The following is an 18,191-nucleotide window of genomic DNA, read 5'->3' as shown; positions in this document are numbered from 1 at the left end:
TTTTGACAGTTAGAAATAAATCACATATGATGTTCATATTTATGTTATAAATGAAAAAGAATAATGAAAAACATCATAGTTTTGACCTATCGAATCTAACAAAATTGACTACAAATTGTCTCTTATACACTTTACTTATGTCCAAACATAGCTTAAGTAGACTTGAATTTTGTATCTATTTTTGTTTTTATCCATTCAATATTTTATTTTCACATGCCAAGCATAAGTGGTAATAATTATAGACTTGATTGCACTTAAGATTACGTAATACTCGAATAAACATCTACAATTATATGAACGTTCTCTCTGTTATTCAACAGGAGTGATAACAAAAAAGAAGACGAGAATAAATGTCCATTCGGTATAAGGGCCATTTTTAGTTCTCCAATAAAATTCCCATTTGTCGCCAATAACATCAAATGACCGCAAAATAGTAACACCCAAAAAATTCAACAAGGTAGAAGTAGCGGCACAACAACACTCCTCAGACTGAACAGCTGCAACATCAGAAACTTCAGCACAAGTCTAAGTTAGATAAGAGAGGTAAATATCAACATGTCATCAAGGATCATGTTAAACATGTTAAAACAATATTAAAATTGAGAATCTACATCATTCGTTAACGTGATTGTTAGAGGACAAACAAAGCCTAACCGTGTAATTCTAAACAGTGTTACAACGTCTGTTTAAGCGGATTGAAAGCACATGACTGGTTTGAAGTTGACTTGTTGGAAATTAAAACAAACAAACAAACAAAATTCAAGTTTAAGAAGAGATAAAAGTAAAATCACAAAAATACTGAACTCCGTGGAAAATTAAAAAAGGAAAGTCCCATTAGTTAAAACACATGAAAAGAATGAATAACTGTCATTTTCCTGACTTGGTACAGGCATTTCCATGTGTAGTAAATGGTGCATCTAAAAAGAGAGACGAATGATTGAGAATAGTGATAGAATATACAGAAAGAAATCCCGTCGTTTGATTTAATTTTCAAACTTTTATTTCAAGAAGAATAGTTTTCTTAGGAGATGAAAGAATATAACGGTCATTAGAAGAAATGAAAAAAGCTACAACCTTCAATAAACATGAAAAAAATAAAACTGGAAGGCAAAAACCGAGAAAGAAATTTGTTCACCGAAACCTATCTTTGTGCAGCAATAAACATATTAGTTCTTTTTTTAATAAAAGCATCCATTAATTTGCCACAAACCATACAGCAATCGTGCCAAGACTTAAAAAAAACCTAAAAAGTAATTCAGTTGTCAACATCATTACACAAAAGATGCATTGATTCACACAAAAGCAGAAATCACTAGCGGGTAGTTTCAACTTAATCCACTTTTATATTCAGATATTCGATAATTTAATCTCCCTTTTTCATGTTTTCTTGTAACAGTTTCTCTCCCTATCTTGAAATGAAATTGACGTATAATTTCAAGAGGACATTTTGACATGTTGTCCGAAGTAGTACGTTATGACAGTTGGCAGAACAGCTACTGATAATTTGGAGATAGATTTCGAAGATCATTTATCAGACCAAGCAACATAAAATTGATTGTAAGGATGACGACAAAAGATTGCAAATATACAATTAAAAGTTCATAAGTCGAAGTGAGATTGAAAAGAAAATAAATGATAATAAAACCCGATAACAGGACAAAGAATAGTCTACAAAAGTCTACAATATCAGCCTATAAACAAAACCCCCTCATTAATTATTTACCATATTTGATGAAAGACCAACTCACCAATAAATTAAATAATATACTGACGGACTTTGAAAAACGCAAAACACATTTTGTTGATTGTTTAAACCAAATTATGATGCATCCCGAAATAAAAACTAATCATGCTTACCACACTTCTTTCTGTTTAGAAACAAATCAATAGCTGACTTACCTTTGGTTATTGAACATACTCGATTATTGAAGTCGCACGAAATTCTTAAAGCGAAATTCGAAACCCATAATTGATTTGTCTGGCTTAACCACACAATCTGGCCCTATTTCCTCGATTTTGTCTTGATAAAACAACCCTATATTTTTACAACACGACGGGTGTCATTACCGTAACAGAAAGTATTTACCTTTTTAGTTTTGTTTTGTGTTAGTTTCGTTCAATCTTTTGTTTTTCGTAGAGAATTGTGGATTTTGTTTATTTAATGTTTTTTCCTTAACCATGACGTTGTCTGCTTTTCTCAACTTGTAATTGTTGAATGACGATTTGTTTTGCTATCCGGTTTTATTCAGTCCATAGACATTCCATATTGTTTCATTAAAAGAACAAAGAATGTGTTTACTTGTAAAAGTGTATTTTTGATTTAATCAATTTAGAATTTTCACATCAAACAGCTATTTTTCATTCTAGAAATATAGGTTCATATGATACAATGATTTGTTGCTCTTATATATAAATACAAATATTACTATTTTACGAGAAAAACTATTTATCTAAATTCAGGGCAAGTAAGAAGTTCCTGTTTGTTATAGCCCTTTTAGGCGCAGAACAAATTCTCAACTAATACGCGTATACAGCAGCTTTTTTATTATGTATACCTGTTCTTGTCAAATCATAAATGATTTCGCTGAGACAACTTCTTAAAGCGGAATACAAGATGCTGCCTCTTTAATGATTATTTACAATCATTGAATTCTACGAAGTTCGAAAAAGTCTATCTCGATATTTGTTAACGTGACGGAAAAATTATATTTGTTCCTGTTGATAATAAGGTTTTCAAAGAAACTTTCTTACGTTCGCTTTTATTGGAATTAATTATTTTGTATGACGAGAATGATCTATGGTGAGATATTTCCAGATTTTATTCCTATCAAAGTAAAATTAAATATTGACAATGATAACCAAGTAGGCGTTTGATAACCCTTAATGGTAGCATCATCGCTATCGTATTCATTATTTCTGTCAGTATCATATTCGTCAACTATTCTCATGGAAGTAAGCGGTCTACAATGTCTGGCAAATGTGAAAATACCGCAACAGTCAGTGATGAAGATTTATTAAATACAAATTTTATTGGCGAATTTAAAAAGTTTCCAGCATGGGAAACAGCAGTGAAAATAGCCGTTGTAGCCGCTGTAGACCTAGTAGCTATCATTGGAAATATTCTCATCATTTTTATTGTTGTTCATTCAAAGAAAATGAGAACTGCTACCAACTTTTATATTGTGAATTTATCCATTGCTGATTTACTTGTTGCTTGCTTTCCAATATGGATCCACCTCGTCGATGACGTTACTGAAGGTTGGGTAGTAGGGGCATATTTCTGTAAATTTAATCCTTTCATTCAAAGTAAGTAAATAAATATGACGATACTTGAAATATTTCTTTTCATTTGTATATACATAAATAATGTAAAGGAATAAACACAAAAAAGTACTATTTTGAGTAGACGCAACTATTTGCTACTTATTTTACGATTTTGTTAAAAGAGGATTGCAGTTTCGTACACGTTTAGAAATTCATATTTGTGTGATAACAACTTGAATGTTTGAAAATAATTGGAGATCGGTACATGCATTTTGGCCCTCTTAAGGGTGTAATTTGTGCTTTAATGAAGTTTATTAATAATAACCATACAAATTCTTTCTTCGTTTTGTTGTTCATAAGTTTTGTGAAAATTTAATAGAAACATAAAGGGATCAATAATCACACAGTGTGTAGCACCTATACATAATCATAACTGTTATAATTTGAATGATTTCATTGCCTGTTCCTTCACAATGCATCTTTTTTCCTTTTCTTTGCATAGGAAGGAATATAAATATGATGTATTGATGTGTTATTCGAAGTATATCTCTACTAAAAGACTAATACAATTAATATAAGCAACAGTTATAGACAAATTATTTTTCTTACCGTTTTTTTTCAGGATTTGACATTTTTGCGTTTATCATTGTATGTATGGCAAACATTGAAACTAAGATAACAGAATAAACATAAAAAGGTGTTTTTTTCGTTTAAGTTACAGCAATGTGTGCCAGTATATTTACCCTGGTAGCTATAGCTGGAGACAGATTCTTCGCCATCATGTTTCCTCTGAAATCACGTGTTACACAGAGGAGAGTCAGTCTCGTTATGGTAATTATATGGACATGTGCTGCAGCCATAGGAATGCCAGCTCTATTTTTCTACAAGTACACAAAAAGGCAATGGAAAGATTTTCTTGAAAGATTCTGCTCTGATGTATGGCCGCAGACGAGAAACTCAGATGGCGAATGTGATAACGGGTACAGGTCGAAGAGTGCGTACTGGGTATGTGTTCTTGTGGTTCTTAACTGGATCCCAATGGTGATTATGATAGTGATGTACACAATCATCCTTGTGAGACTTGGGAAAAGAAGAATTATTCCGAGTTCTGGAGCGCTATCTACTTCTGCAATACAACAGAGATCAAAGCAAAAGGTATATACTATAAAATACTAAAACGTTTTGAAAGAACTAATATATACTTATAGCTTATATGTCTTTAATTTTTTATATCATTGGATTGATAGCCGTATTACGTATCCTACCTATCATTTTATTATTAAGAAGTAAATTATTTTTAATTCTCATTCAGCATGCTCATGTTCCGAAATTCTTTTGGTACTATACATAATGTTTTCAATTCCAGTTATCGTCGTATATAGTTTGCTTTAATCCTTTTTTTGTCCAATGTATAATTGGTTCAATTATCATTTGTCCAATGCAGATTGTTTTCTAATCATTTTATTATTTTGATTATTCACATTCCTATCATAAGTTTGGTCGGATAATGCTAGTTTTTATTCCTATTCTTGTTTGTTCGGTTTGTTTTCATTCCTGTCGTTCTTACGTTGTGTATTCAGATTATTTCATGCCTTCCATGACAGATTCATACTGTTTTCATTCCCTTTTTTGTCCGATTCGAATTGTTTTTTATTCCTGTATTTGTTCAATGCAGATTGTTTTAATTCCTATTTCCGTAGGAGACACATTTCTTTTACTTCCTATTTTTGTCTGCTTCCGCTTGTTTTCATGCATATTTTTGTCGGATTCATATCTTCATACATCCCCTTCAATTGAAAATCAGCTGTCTTCTTTGGATAAAACTTCATAGAAATACAATCATATCATGTGACCACGTAAACACTTGACATTTCCTTACTTCATTGATTTAGGGCAAAATATGAGTCCTGATACTACTTCTAATTACAATATGACCAGCTTGAAGTTGCCAAGATAGGTAACCAGTTGATAATGTGTTATTGACATCGTGTATACACAAGTTCGACGATGGCGTATAAAATTATAATCCTGGTACTATTTACACCACTGGGTCGATGCCACTGCTGGTGGACGTTTCGTCCCCGAGGGTATCACCAGCCCAGTAGTCAGCACTTCGGTGTTGACATGAATATCAAATATATGGTCATTTTTATAAATTTTCTGTATACAAAACTTTGAATTTTGCGAAAAACTAAGGATTTTCTTACCCCAGGAGTAGATTACCTTAGCCGTATTTGGCACAACTTTTGGGAATTTTGGGTCCTCAATGCTCTTCAACTTTGTATTTGTTTGGCTTTTTAACTATTTTGATCTGAGCGTCACTGATAAGTCTTATGTAGACGAAACGCGCGTCTGGCGTATAAAATTATAATCCTGGTACTTTTGATAACTAATTAGGGATGTGCAACGCAAATTTTGTATTGCCATTACATACAAACATAGTTGACTACCTGATAATCTTTCACAACACGAGAAGTTATGACATCTGAGTATCCGTTCGAGCCTCTTGCAAAAACAATATAAGGAAATATAAAGTATATTGGGTTTTCACAAAAAACAACAACAAAACAACAAAACACATCAATAACTAGATGACATTTACACACATCATCAGTTTCAAATGAAGTAGTAATACAAGGGTGCAATGAACATATATAATAATGAAAATCATAAAATCATTTTTTGGCGTAGGCTAAATATAGAAACAGTAAAATTATTGAACCACGTTGCATCTTTTCTTCGAGCACTTAGCGGACGACCATTTGATATTCTGCCTTGATAATCCAAAAAATAAAAGGTTTGTTCTGTCGTAGTTTTAAAATAAATTACCTGACTTACAATGTATTGAAAATAAATAAGTCTGCAGGTATATTCGGAAGTATGAGATGGCACCAGATTCTTCATAAAATTAATCCCCCCCCCCCCCAAAAAAAAAAAAATTAAAAATAATCGGGAAACAGTTCCCAAATGTTTGAATAATAAAGGGATAAATATTATTTAAATATACTTGAAATGTCTGAAATGGGTTTCATTTAACTTGAGATATATTGTCTCAAGAACACTTACCTCACTTTTATTACAGGGAAATGCCTCATGTAGGAAATTTCCAAACCAAAAGCTTGTCTTCATATCAAATTGTTTTCACGGCGAGTGTCTTTAATACAATGAGCAAGTTCTGTTCCCCCTCGGACGTAGTCCTTTTTTTCGGGATCAATGTTTCTTATGTATTTGTCTTTTGTTCATTAATTGCCCATCTGTATTCTGTTAGTGTTGCATTCCTTGCGTAAATAAGTATTTTTTTTATTAACTTGATCATGAGTTTAAGAAAAAAACCAGCAACCACATACTTAACTATGTGAATTAAATTTTTGCTCTATCCTTCATATTGGTCTTCTGATGGTGTCCCTAAAAACTTAAGTCTTGCACTGACTCTATACATTTTGCTTTGAGACCAAATTATTTTCAAAAAATGATTAAAACAGAACTTGCAATTTCAGATTAAGAAATGTTCTGGGTAACACCCGAAGAGCACGATTTTGCATCATTTGTTCTATAGATTCTTAGGGCCTTCAGCTGCTCAAAATATATAAAAGATGTGGTATGATTGCCAATGAGACAACTATCCACAAAAGACCAAAATGACACAGACATTAACAACTATAGGTCACCGTACGGCCTTCAACAATGAGCAAAGCCCATACCGCATAGTCAGCTATAAAAGGCCCCGATAAGACAATGTAAAACAATTCAAACGAGAAAACTAACGGCCTAATTTATGTAAAAAAAAAAATTAACGAAAAACAAATATGTAACACATAAACAACCGACAACCACTGAATTACAGGCTCCTGACTTGGGACAGGCACATACATAAATAATGTGGCGGGGTTAAACATGTTAGCGGGATCCCAACCCTCCCCCTAACCTGGGACAGTGGTATAACAGTACAACATAAGAACGAACTATAAAAATTTAATTTTCAAAAATTTTAGAAAACTTTTGAAAATTTGCTCCGCTCGGCAAAGCCCATTTCGCATAGTCAGCTATAAAAGGCCCCGATAAGACAATGTAAAACAATTCAAACGAGAAAATTAACGGCCTTATTTATGTAAAAAAATAAACGAAAAACAAATATGTAACACATAAACAACCGACAACCACTGAATTACAAGCTCCTGACTTGGGACAGGCACATACATAAATAATGTGGCGGGGTTAAACATGTTAGCGGGAAAACACAAGAGGATAATTACAGCCAAACTTTAATAATCGTATGTATGCAATACATGCATATACAATTTGTAATTCAGAAGATTCATTTCCACAGATGTTGATGAATAATTCTGATTAAATGGTACATAATGACATAATGACTTGACTATACATGTATTATTTATAATATAAAAAAAAAATGAATTCAAAAATTGTATGTTTTCAAATATTATAAATGTAGTTGTGAAAATAAATCTGTCCTCTAAGCTTACAAAAATAAATAACCGATCAAAAAACATCCTCCTGCCCCCTTCCAGAATATAAAATGATTGTCCGCTTATTAATAAAATAGGTTCTCAGAAGAGATCGACAATCGCTCTTTGTTAACTTATAATCTTTAGACCGTTTTTTTTTTAAATTTAATTTCTGATTCTGACCAACCTAAAATTGTAATTTCTTAAAAATGACGAGACATTTCTTGAATGAAGCATTGATAATTCTGTCATGTTTTTTTTGTAATAATGACAGTGAGTCCACTTATATTGACTTTAATATTCTTTCTACTTGTAAGGGCATAAGAAATGTAAATAGAAAAAACCCAATTTTTTAAGTTCAAAGTTGAAAATAGATATGAAGATTTAATTGAAACTAAATTTGAAAACATTGATGATAAAAGTAAATTTCATGTATTTAAAAAACTTTAAAAAGATTGCAAACTAGAATCTCTAATTTTCAGAAAAAGAGATTGATCACTAAATTTAGACTAAGTGATCACTCCCTCTTAATTGAAAAGGGGAGTTATTTTCCCAAGAGAGGAACGACTTTGTCATAAATGTAAAATAATAGAGGATGAGAAACATTTTTTACTCTATTGTGATTATAATAGAACACTAAGAAATGCATTTTTTGAACTAATATGTATTGAAAATAATAACTTTAATGATTTGAATGAAAAAGACAAAAATCATTATTTACTAAATATATCAACGCCTTAACAAACAAATTAGTTAGGATCCTTCTTGAAAAAAACATTAGAATTGATGGCAGGGGACTCTTAACAGCTTGTTTGTTTTTATAAATTTTGATGCTGTTTTTATTTTGTATGTTGTATAGCTAGATAATAAACGAATAAACTTATTATTACTACAATTTAATATTAATTAGTATTGTAATTTTCATTGTTATTAATAAATGTTATATCAACATTACAAACCTAATCTTGAATTCTATCCTATTTTTGGGAAATTTTTAGAAATTCAAATGTGAAGTCACTTAAATTTGTGCGTTTTCGATTAGGAAAACGCGGCTGTGAATCTTTATATGCTGGTTTAGGTTATTTATCTATCCGTTTTATTTGTAGTTAGTCACTTGTTTTATCATTTATAGCTATTATGTAGTCATTTTATAAAAATTTACTGTTTGCAAAAGTATGAAGTATACTAAATAATAAGGATGTTCCTATCCCAGGTTGAAAACCCGTATTGGACACACGTTTTGAAACTTTTGGTCCTCAATGCTCTTCAACTTTGTAGCTTTTTTTGGCTTTCGAACTATTTTCATCAGAGCGTCACTGGTTAGTCTTGTGTTGACGAAACGCGCGTCTGGCGTATTTAATTTTAAACCTGGCACCTTTTGTTAGCTATTATTCGTGTGTTTCTCTGTCCTATATGTTCTCCCATTCATTTGTATTGTAGTCCTATCATGAAATGTTGTCATTTTAATGTTATATTTAACATAGCCATAAAAGCGAGAAGTTTGGCATGCCACAAAACCAGATTCTATGAGCGTCACTGATGAGTCTTATGTAGACGAAACGCACGTATGGCGTACTAAATTATAATCCTGGTACCTTTGATAACTATCAACCCACAATTTTTTAGAATGCCCTGTACCAAGTCAGGAAAATGGTCATTGTGATATTATAGTTCGTTTCTGTGTGTGTTACATTTTTATGTTGTCTTTCTGTTGTGTAGTAGTTCATAATTATAATCCTGGTACCTTTGATAACTACTAACTATTCTTCTCTCATATTTGATGTGTTTACTTCAGGCTAAGTTTGTAACCCGATTTGTTTTTTTCTGATAGATTTATGAATTTCGAACAGCGATATACTACTGTTGCCTTTATTTGATATGTATGTACATATATGTATTGTGTTAATACATGTTGGTCACAAACTGTAAAGTTTATACGACGATAAATATTTGATTTGATTTGAATCTTCATCGAGAGCAAATATTTGCCATTGTGGTTGTACTGCATATGCAAACATATTTAACACATAGCTCAGTCTATTTATATGGCATCGTTTTAATGTTTGTGGCTTGTGATTGTATTTTAGGTTGTTATGATGTTGTTTGCAATATTGATAGCATTCATCGTATGTGCGATACCTTTCCAAGTAACCAAGCTGTTTGAACTGTTTCGGTCGGACAGGAGACAATCGGTATGTATGTTCTAAGTCAAAACTTTATCATTATGAATTCCCTTTCTGTGAGAAGGCACCCTTGGCTTATTTTTTTATTGTTATTCGTGAATAAATATCCGGTAACGACCTTTAGGGCACGGTATAAAACAAAAAGCCAAGTGCACTTTCAAAATATACACTTGGATACAGGTTTCTGATATTTTGAAAAGCTCTGTAGTTTTATAAAACCATATATAAATATAAGGAGATGACTTATGATTTTGTGATTGGCAAATGAGACCACTTTTCATACAGTCTAAAGACAAAAAAATGTGAATTATTACGGTTTCCCGTACTTGTCAGCTATTACAGCTTGTCAATCCTTGGACCACTTTGGTATTGAGTGGCTAGACTATTTTGGTCGTTTACTGAATATTTATATTGAAAATCTTGAAATACGCTACTTATAAGTTTGAAGATATCATAATTTCTACATATTTGAAATAACTTTTAAAAATGATACACACACACACAGACACATAGCGGATATATATAAGATTATAAATAATTTGTTTGTCTTACAGCTTCCTGACTGGTATAATCCTCTGTATTTTATTGCTGTAACATTGCTGTATACTAACAGTGCATTGAATCCAATTATATACAGTGGTTTGAATGAAAATTTCATGACCAGCTTTAGAAGTCTGATCAAAACAGTGTGCAAAAGAAAACCAAAAACAAACAGATGTACCAATAAGAACACTACAGAGATGATTAGTATTGTAGATTCCAGAAGAGGATCTAAAGCATCCATGTTGGAAAGTCTAGCAGACGAACAACATGGAACTTTCCGATACATAACTACTAACAAAAAACAGATAAATCCTATTCGTAATTCTATTCCTTAAAGACTAAGATATTCTTGTTTTAAATGTAAATTTTCAGTTTTAGTCATAATTTATTTATTATTCATTGCATTAAGGTTTACTAGTATAATATCGATCAGCATTTTAGCTGCAATCGTATTCTTTAGGCTTAAAAATAAATATTTGAAATATGTATGCTAATTTTCCCCTTGGTGTTCGAGGGATTTAACTGCTGTATTTTAAAAAGGGGTACATTAAAATGTCGCATATCAATGTTATTGCACTACCCTTTCACCACCGTTGACTCCTTTTGATCTCTACCAGCACAATAAACTACCTTAACATAAAACTTAAAACTGTAAATGAAATAATATGCCACTATCCCATCTCTATGTTAAGTGAACCATATAATTTGAGTAAAAACCATTATGGCATATAATTTAAACAGCTGACATCATAATGAACAAGTTTCAAGATTATGCCACCACAACGTCATGGTATACTCCCTATATTACGCTGCCGCACTGTCTGCATTATTTAAAACGTAAAAGAACAGCTTCCAAACTCCCCGCTTATATTTTATCTGACAAAGGGCAATAACTTTTTAATAAAGATTTGTAAAGACTGAATGTGTTCTGTTAAATTGTTCCTTTTAAAATTGTTACACGATGATGACTGCTGTACCATAGTTTGGCTATTTTATTTATTATATCTGTTTAGATCACGCATCATTGTAAATATAACGGAATTTGCCGAGACTGTCATCAAAGTGAGAGGGTTAGCGCTATAAATCCAGGTTTAATCCACCATTTTCTACATTTAAAAATGCTTGTACCAAGTCAGGAATATGACAGTTCTTGTCCATTCGTTTTTGATGTGTTTTGTCATTTGATTTTGCCATGTGATTATGGACTTTCCGATTGGATTTACCTCTGTGTTCAGTATTTTTGTGATTTTACTTTTTATAAGAGCACTACCTGTGTTATTTTCCAGATATTTTTTTTCCAAGGGGATACCTCCTGTATAATTAGTTTGTCGGCACTCTCTCTCAAGACCTTACTGAAATTAACCTTTGCTTTAAATTTAATGCAATGTTCAATATAAATTACAATTTCAAAGACATTAATCCTGTAAAAATAAATGATAAGCCCTGATTTTCAAACGTACCTAAGATATTGCTGATATTCAATTTTGATATGAATTTTATAAAGATTGGGCAAGAAATGTACACACAAGGGCGCTTATAGGACCGGACGTATTTCTATGTCTACCACAAAGCGTTACTGAGGACAAAAAGACGTGTTGTATGTAGCATATATGCGTGCCAGATTTAAATGAAAATACTTAAATCATGAAAAACATCTGATTCTATGATTGTTTAAAAGAGAGCTTTCGTGAATCAAACTCCGAAAAACAGAATGAATATTTCATAATGTCAAAAATATTTTTCTCAGCTCCACATAATCACAAAAAAAAAAAACGACCTCCATCACTGCCGGCTCTACACGACGACCATACTAGGGGCAAAGTATTTGCGCATTTTTAATATGTTTCCAAATAAATCAAAGTGGAGTAAGAAGCAGCTTATATAGAATATATCCATTTCAAAATATTTCCGAAGTATTTCAGACCATAAAGATGTAATTTATATTGAAATAGGTTTCCATACATATACTTTATATCATTTCCAAAATTGCACAGGTAGTTCAATTATGAGCGCATTAAGAGATACTCAGTACTGTTTAAAGAGTAAATATGCCTCTTTAGCAAGTGTTCTGAATTCATATTGCAACTTCCTCGACATATATGTTATCCTCGTCCTATAGTCGATTAACAGGTTTGGTCCGACCTGCTCCCACATCCTCCAGTCATGTGATTGAGATTGTTTGGATATGAATCCATATACGCTAGTAATATCTCGAATAATTATAGAATATCGTTGATCAATGATAATATGTTTATCGCTATTTTACCTATGACGACGTTGTCAATTTCACGTCAATTTCATTAGCAACGCCACGTGCCTCCTTAGTTTTTAGCGATAATTTTCCATCTCAAGCCAGAAGCTTGATATGAAAAATTGTCATAAAAAAAGATCAAAGGAAAAATGCACAAAATAGCGATAATACACAATACACATGACGATTGATGTTATATGTTCGCACCACGTACTAAATTAAATGCCCGGTATTTTGATGACTTTTTACACTTCTGTTTCTTTCTCATTGTGTTGGCCTTATTTAATGTTTATTGAAACAATTAATGTCTGAGCATCAAAATGGATAAATAAAAGCAACACACTGATTATATATCTACATATACCTAGTAATTAGTGGTGTCGTTTACATCTTGAAAATGTTCGTCCACAAGTATTTCATTAGTATAACCAAATCGTTGCATATAAAGTTCAATTTAACTACTAAATAAACAAGAAAAAGAATATAATAATTGATTGAGACCTACTTCAAACAAACATACTTATTTTGTTTTCTAATTACTTTGTATCCACATGACACACACAATGTTTTGCAACTCTTTTGTTCTGATAAGTTTGTTGTGTTTTTATTACGAGAACACTGTCTACCTTCAGTCCCTTCAATGTTGAGTACCTGATTTTTCGTGCAGTAGTTCGGAGATTTTCGCAAGTACGTCAAATGCTTCTTTTTAATCGTTACTTTTTCAGTGGTTTTATATTTTCTTTGGTGTAACTGACCATCAATAAACTGTACATATTTTGCCTTTTTGTAGCGGTTTTTAAGAAAAGTTCCGATATGGCGAAAGGTGGAAACTTGTTTCCAACATATCTTGAAGGTACAACCTTTGCCTTGACACGTACATTTTATTTTGGCTGTCTTTTCAACTGCCTGCAAAAAAAAAAGAGAATCAATATCTTCGTGTTCAGTTATATCATTGAAAAGGTGATCAACGATAAGAACAGATGTTACATCAACATTGGTTATCCGCGTTTACCTCTAACTCGAAATTAAGCCGAACGTGCACGCATATATGATTTGTTTATACATCACTGTTATTTAAAATGAAGCTTGTTTAAAACTTTAAAATACAATTCAATTTGTAATAACGACTAAACTCATGTTGAGCAACATTTCACCCACCTTATGCCCAACTTCAAAATTATGTAGTTGCATAGCTCCATTTTCCTCCTCTCCAGAAGCGAATTCCTTTAGGAACTCGAAAGTAAATTTGCCTCCAAATTTGATCTTGTTACTGCAGCCGTCCCAATAAAAGGTTTCAGTGTTGTACATTGGCTCTACAGAATTACAAATAACATTCCATTGATTTGTATAAAACATGTAGCCGATCATCGAAATAACTATTTATATATTTCTTGTTATATTAGAATGGAAGGTCATACCAAAACATTCTGACAGGATCATATCAAAACTAGACGAATTCTGTTATTCCATCTACATGTAAGTTATCTGTTTGTTTTGATATTTAAAATTATTATTATTCTAATTGTAGCTAAAAAATTATATATTGAACGAGAAATACCTCAATATTGAAATACATAGATGATGTAAAAAACTTTTTATGACGTGCAAAACATTTTGTATGATGATATCGATTGTAGTGCTTACCTAGTTTATGTTGTATTTTCTCACATGTGCAGAACATTTCTTGTCCAGAGCTGCACAGTTTTGCAATAGCGTGAATTATTCCAGCTGCAGTGATCGATTGGACAAAAGCAGCCTCTCTGGTGGCTAAAATTGAAATACTAGAAGATGATAATTTAAATACAAGATTGGCTTTCAAAAAAGCTTTGAAGTGTTTCGCTTTATATTTAAGTAAGATGTGGTTCATGTAGTTGCTTAAGTATGGGGAAGGTGTTATTTATCTCATTAGTACATATACTCACAAGTCTGGTTTCAAAAGACCGTCTAAGATGGGACATATGGTATACCGTAGAGTGTCCATGAACACTTCCTACAAAAACTCAAATTTGTTTAACATAATTTGACGGAACACTAGGAATGAAAAAAGAAAGCATCCTTTTGCTTTTAAAATTCTTTGGTGGTTTCATTTGAGTTATACCTTTTGATTTTGAAAATTTACGATTTGTCAGTCCACAGTTATGGCATTTTGATGGCCAGATCAATAAAAAGTAATATTCTACATGTCATGCACAAGATTTAATAGAACAACAAAAGATATGGGATATCCATCCATTACACAAAATCAGTCCATGCACAGCAAAAAAAAAAAAAAATAAAATAAAAATAAAAACAAATAAAAAAGCAAAGGAAAAACGCTTTTATTACTGTCCTTCATTTCAAAGTCACAGTGAGGCCTCAACACGGAGCAAAAAACTCTAACCTCCATGCACGTTTGAGACGGCCCCTAGCACCGGCTTGAGCGGTATAGTATGTTTGGATCAATTTACTACAAACTTTACCCTGTTGATAATATTGATGAATCAAGAATCGCTTTGTATTTGAAAAGATGTATTTTTAGTGTAGGTGAAAATGCATATATAGTCAGATAAGCAATCAGAATCAAATTGAGAATGAAAATTGGGAATGTGTCGAACCCACGAATGGGTCTTCAACACAGCGAGAAAATCCCGCACCCGGAGGCGGGCTTCGGCTGGTCCCTAAACAAAAATATGTACTAGTTCAGTGAAAATGGACACCACACTAAACTCAAAAACATATAAATGAACAAAAATTAAAAAAAAACATACAAGATTAACAAAGGTCAGAGGCTCTTCACTTTGGGACAGGCGCAAAAATGCGGTGGGGTTAAACATGTTTTGTGAGATCTCAACCCTCCACCTATACCTCTAGCTAATGTAGAATAAACAAACACAGCAATACGCACAATCCCTCCATTTAGGGGTTTAGTATCATACCATCATAAAATATATTTACTTATTAATCTTTTGTTAATCAATACGAGTTTGACACAACATTGCATTGTATAGCAAGGTAAATCAGTAAAGGCAAAATTATTCATTGATCAGGTATCACAGCGGATCTTAAATACCTATGTTGATTTTTTTCTAAATTTAATATCTTCTTCTGTCCGCGACATGTTCCCAATTTTATATATCATTCTAGCCACTAGAATCTTTCCTAAATCCTAAGGCAACCAATGAGAACCGATATCTTCTGTTACGTACTAATTTCACTAATGGCGTGAATATCGTGATGCGTAGCAATGAAAAAAAAAGAGTTTCATTTTATTGCAAGCCAATGTAATCTTACTCTTAACGATATTTCGTTGTCGAATTGCACCAGCAGTATATGAGCGAGGAGCATTATAAAGCATTGTTTTTTTTTCGATATAACTATTGTTAGATAAAATTTATAACATTGTTAATCAATTTGTCTTTGTTGCTTTTCTCCTTTTTAAAATTGTGGACTCTTATTCACACGTAAATCTAAAACGTCAAACTTTTGATAAGGAATATTCAATTTGAAAAGATCTTTTTGATATCTCGAAAAACACTATAGAAATTTCTCTGTCATGTATGTCGCAAATCTCACTTTTCTGTAGCATATTTTTGTCTAATCTTCAGAACACCAAAATATATTCTTCTTAAGTTGTAAGCATAAAGGAAAGCACTTACTTATAACAGTATGGGTTTTACAGAAGTATAAAAGAAAACAAATGGCTGAAGTAGCAAGTCTAGCAAAACAAAACTTACCGAATTCTTGACTAATTGATGCTTTGTTTTCGGGGCAATTCCATCTTTCCCATTGGAATTGATACTGACATTCTTCTTGTGCTGTTGCAATTCCTCTTCGTACACCCCGAAAAATGTGTTTCTTTGACAGAATCTGTAAAATAATGCCTGAATTTGGATTCACGTGTTACTTTAAAATATATCATACATTGATTATGATTAATAAGAGCTATTTTACTTTTCTTATGAATGTGAAGAAGTTCTTATGGATTTCTTATTAAACCGCAATATAATTGGTAAAGATTGAATATACATTTGGAATGAAAAAAAAACCCAGCTTAATATGAAAAAAAACCATTTGAATTCATATTCAAAGGTACTCTTGAAAAATAAAAATCTTGTTTTAAAGTGAAACCACTATTTTTAAAAAGTATCTGCATACAGAGAGTTTTCATATAAAACCAGAGGAATTGTGAGCAAAGGTCACAAAATGATACTCGCCCTTTGCAAAGGCCATGTTTTGGTACGGGAAACCAAAAAATAAATTGAGATAAAACCAGACCCTCCACAGGGCGCAGCTTAATACAACCGCAGAGGTCGAACAATGAACAGTTGGGGCAAGTATGGACACAACATTCAAGCTGGATACAGTGATTGAATAGTTGACACAGAATAGGTTTCTGACACAGAATGAATGTGGTCTAAGAACTTAAAAATTTTAAATTGGACATTTACCTATTATGATCCAATATCCAAAAGCTAAATACATGGTTAAATTCAGCATATCTAAGAACCCCAAGAATTTAATTTTTGATGAAATCAAACAAAGTTTAATCTTGGACCCCGATTTTGACCAACTTGAAAACTGGGCTCATAATCAAAAATCTAAGTACATGTTTAGATTCAGCATATCAAAGGACCCCTAGAATTGAATTTTTGTTTAAGTCAAACTAAGTTTAATTTTGGACCCTTTGGACTTTAATGTGGACCAGTTTGAAAACGGGGCCCAAATATCAAAAATGTAAATACATGGTTAGATTCAGCATATCAAAGAACCCAATATATTCAATTTTTAGTGAAATCAAACAAAGTTTAAGTTTGGACCCCGATTTGGACCAACTTGAAAACTGGGCCCATAATCAAAAATCTAAGTACATGTCTAGATTCAGTATATCAAAGAACCCCAAGAATTCAATTTTTGTTAAAATCAAACTAGTTTTAATTTTTGACCCTTTGGACCTTAATGTAGACCGATTTGAAAACGGGACCAAAAATTAGGAATCAAAATACATGGTTAGAATCGGCATATCAAAGAACCCCAATAATTCAATTTTTGATGAAATCAAACAAAGTTTAATTTTGGACCCTTTTGGCCCCTAATTCCTAAACTTTTGGGACTAAAACTTCCAAAATCAGTCCGAACCTTTCTTTTGTGGTCATAAGCCTTGTGTTTAAATTTCATAGATTTCTATTTACTTATACTAAAGTTATTGTGCGAAAACCAAATGTCTTCGGACGACGACGTGATACCAATATACGGATCACAAAATTTTTTTGCGGTCGTATAAATAAAGGCAACAGTAGTATACCGCTGTTTGAAATTCATTAATCGATTAAGAAAACCAGATGCTCCGCAGGGCGCAGCTTTATACGATCGCAGAGGTCGAACCCTGAACGGTTGGGCTAGTATGGACACAACATTCAACTGGATACAGCTCTGAATTTGGATTGTGTTTAAATAGTTGACATAGCATTGGTTTCTGACACAGAATGAATGTGGACTAATGAACTT

At 32.3% G+C, this 18,191-nt stretch overlaps 2 protein-coding genes across 2 annotated transcripts in view; one reads left to right on the top strand and one right to left on the bottom strand.

The window, feature by feature from the left end:
• The first annotated feature begins 2,963 nt into the window (after positions 1 to 2,963).
• On the top strand, positions 2,964 to 10,942 carry LOC143045767 (substance-K receptor-like). The gene is made up of 4 exons (XM_076218494.1): positions 2,964 to 3,306; positions 3,980 to 4,419; positions 9,818 to 9,922; positions 10,468 to 10,942. Exons 1-4 carry the CDS (start codon positions 2,967 to 2,969, stop codon positions 10,789 to 10,791), a joined length of 1,209 nt encoding a protein of 402 aa, XP_076074609.1. The 5' UTR covers positions 2,964 to 2,966; the 3' UTR covers positions 10,792 to 10,942.
• Positions 10,943 to 12,405: 1,463 nt separating this feature from the next.
• The window catches only part of LOC143045766 (uncharacterized), a 32,777-nt gene continuing 26,991 nt past the window's right edge, over positions 12,406 to 18,191 (bottom strand). Inside the window, exons 9-12 of the mRNA XM_076218493.1 lie at positions 16,421 to 16,553; positions 14,352 to 14,474; positions 13,866 to 14,020; positions 12,406 to 13,613 (exon numbers count right to left, since the gene is read on the bottom strand). Coding sequence (XP_076074608.1) covers positions 13,209 to 13,613; positions 13,866 to 14,020; positions 14,352 to 14,474; positions 16,421 to 16,553 — 816 coding nt within the window. The 3' untranslated portion in view covers positions 12,406 to 13,208. The remainder of the gene's footprint in view (positions 13,614 to 13,865; positions 14,021 to 14,351; positions 14,475 to 16,420; positions 16,554 to 18,191) is intronic.

The sequence above is a fragment of the Mytilus galloprovincialis genome, chromosome 9, assembly GCF_965363235.1.
Source record: "Mytilus galloprovincialis chromosome 9, xbMytGall1.hap1.1, whole genome shotgun sequence".
Taxonomy (NCBI): Eukaryota; Metazoa; Mollusca; class Bivalvia; order Mytilida; family Mytilidae; genus Mytilus; species Mytilus galloprovincialis.
The sequence above is the reverse complement of the archived record's forward strand: the minus strand, read 5'-3'. Positions and strand labels throughout refer to the sequence as shown.

Excerpts from the sequence above, each read along its gene's own strand:
- LOC143045767 (XM_076218494.1), top strand. The coding sequence starts at position 2,967 with ATGTCTGGCAAATGTGAAAATACCGCAACAGTCAGTGATGAAGATTTA. Across the intron at positions 3,307-3,979 it reads ATTTAATCCTTTCATTCAAA|TTACAGCAATGTGTGCCAGT; the intron begins GTAAGTAAATAA and ends TTTTCGTTTAAG. Across the intron at positions 9,923-10,467 it reads GGTCGGACAGGAGACAATCG|CTTCCTGACTGGTATAATCC; the intron begins GTATGTATGTTC and ends TTTGTCTTACAG.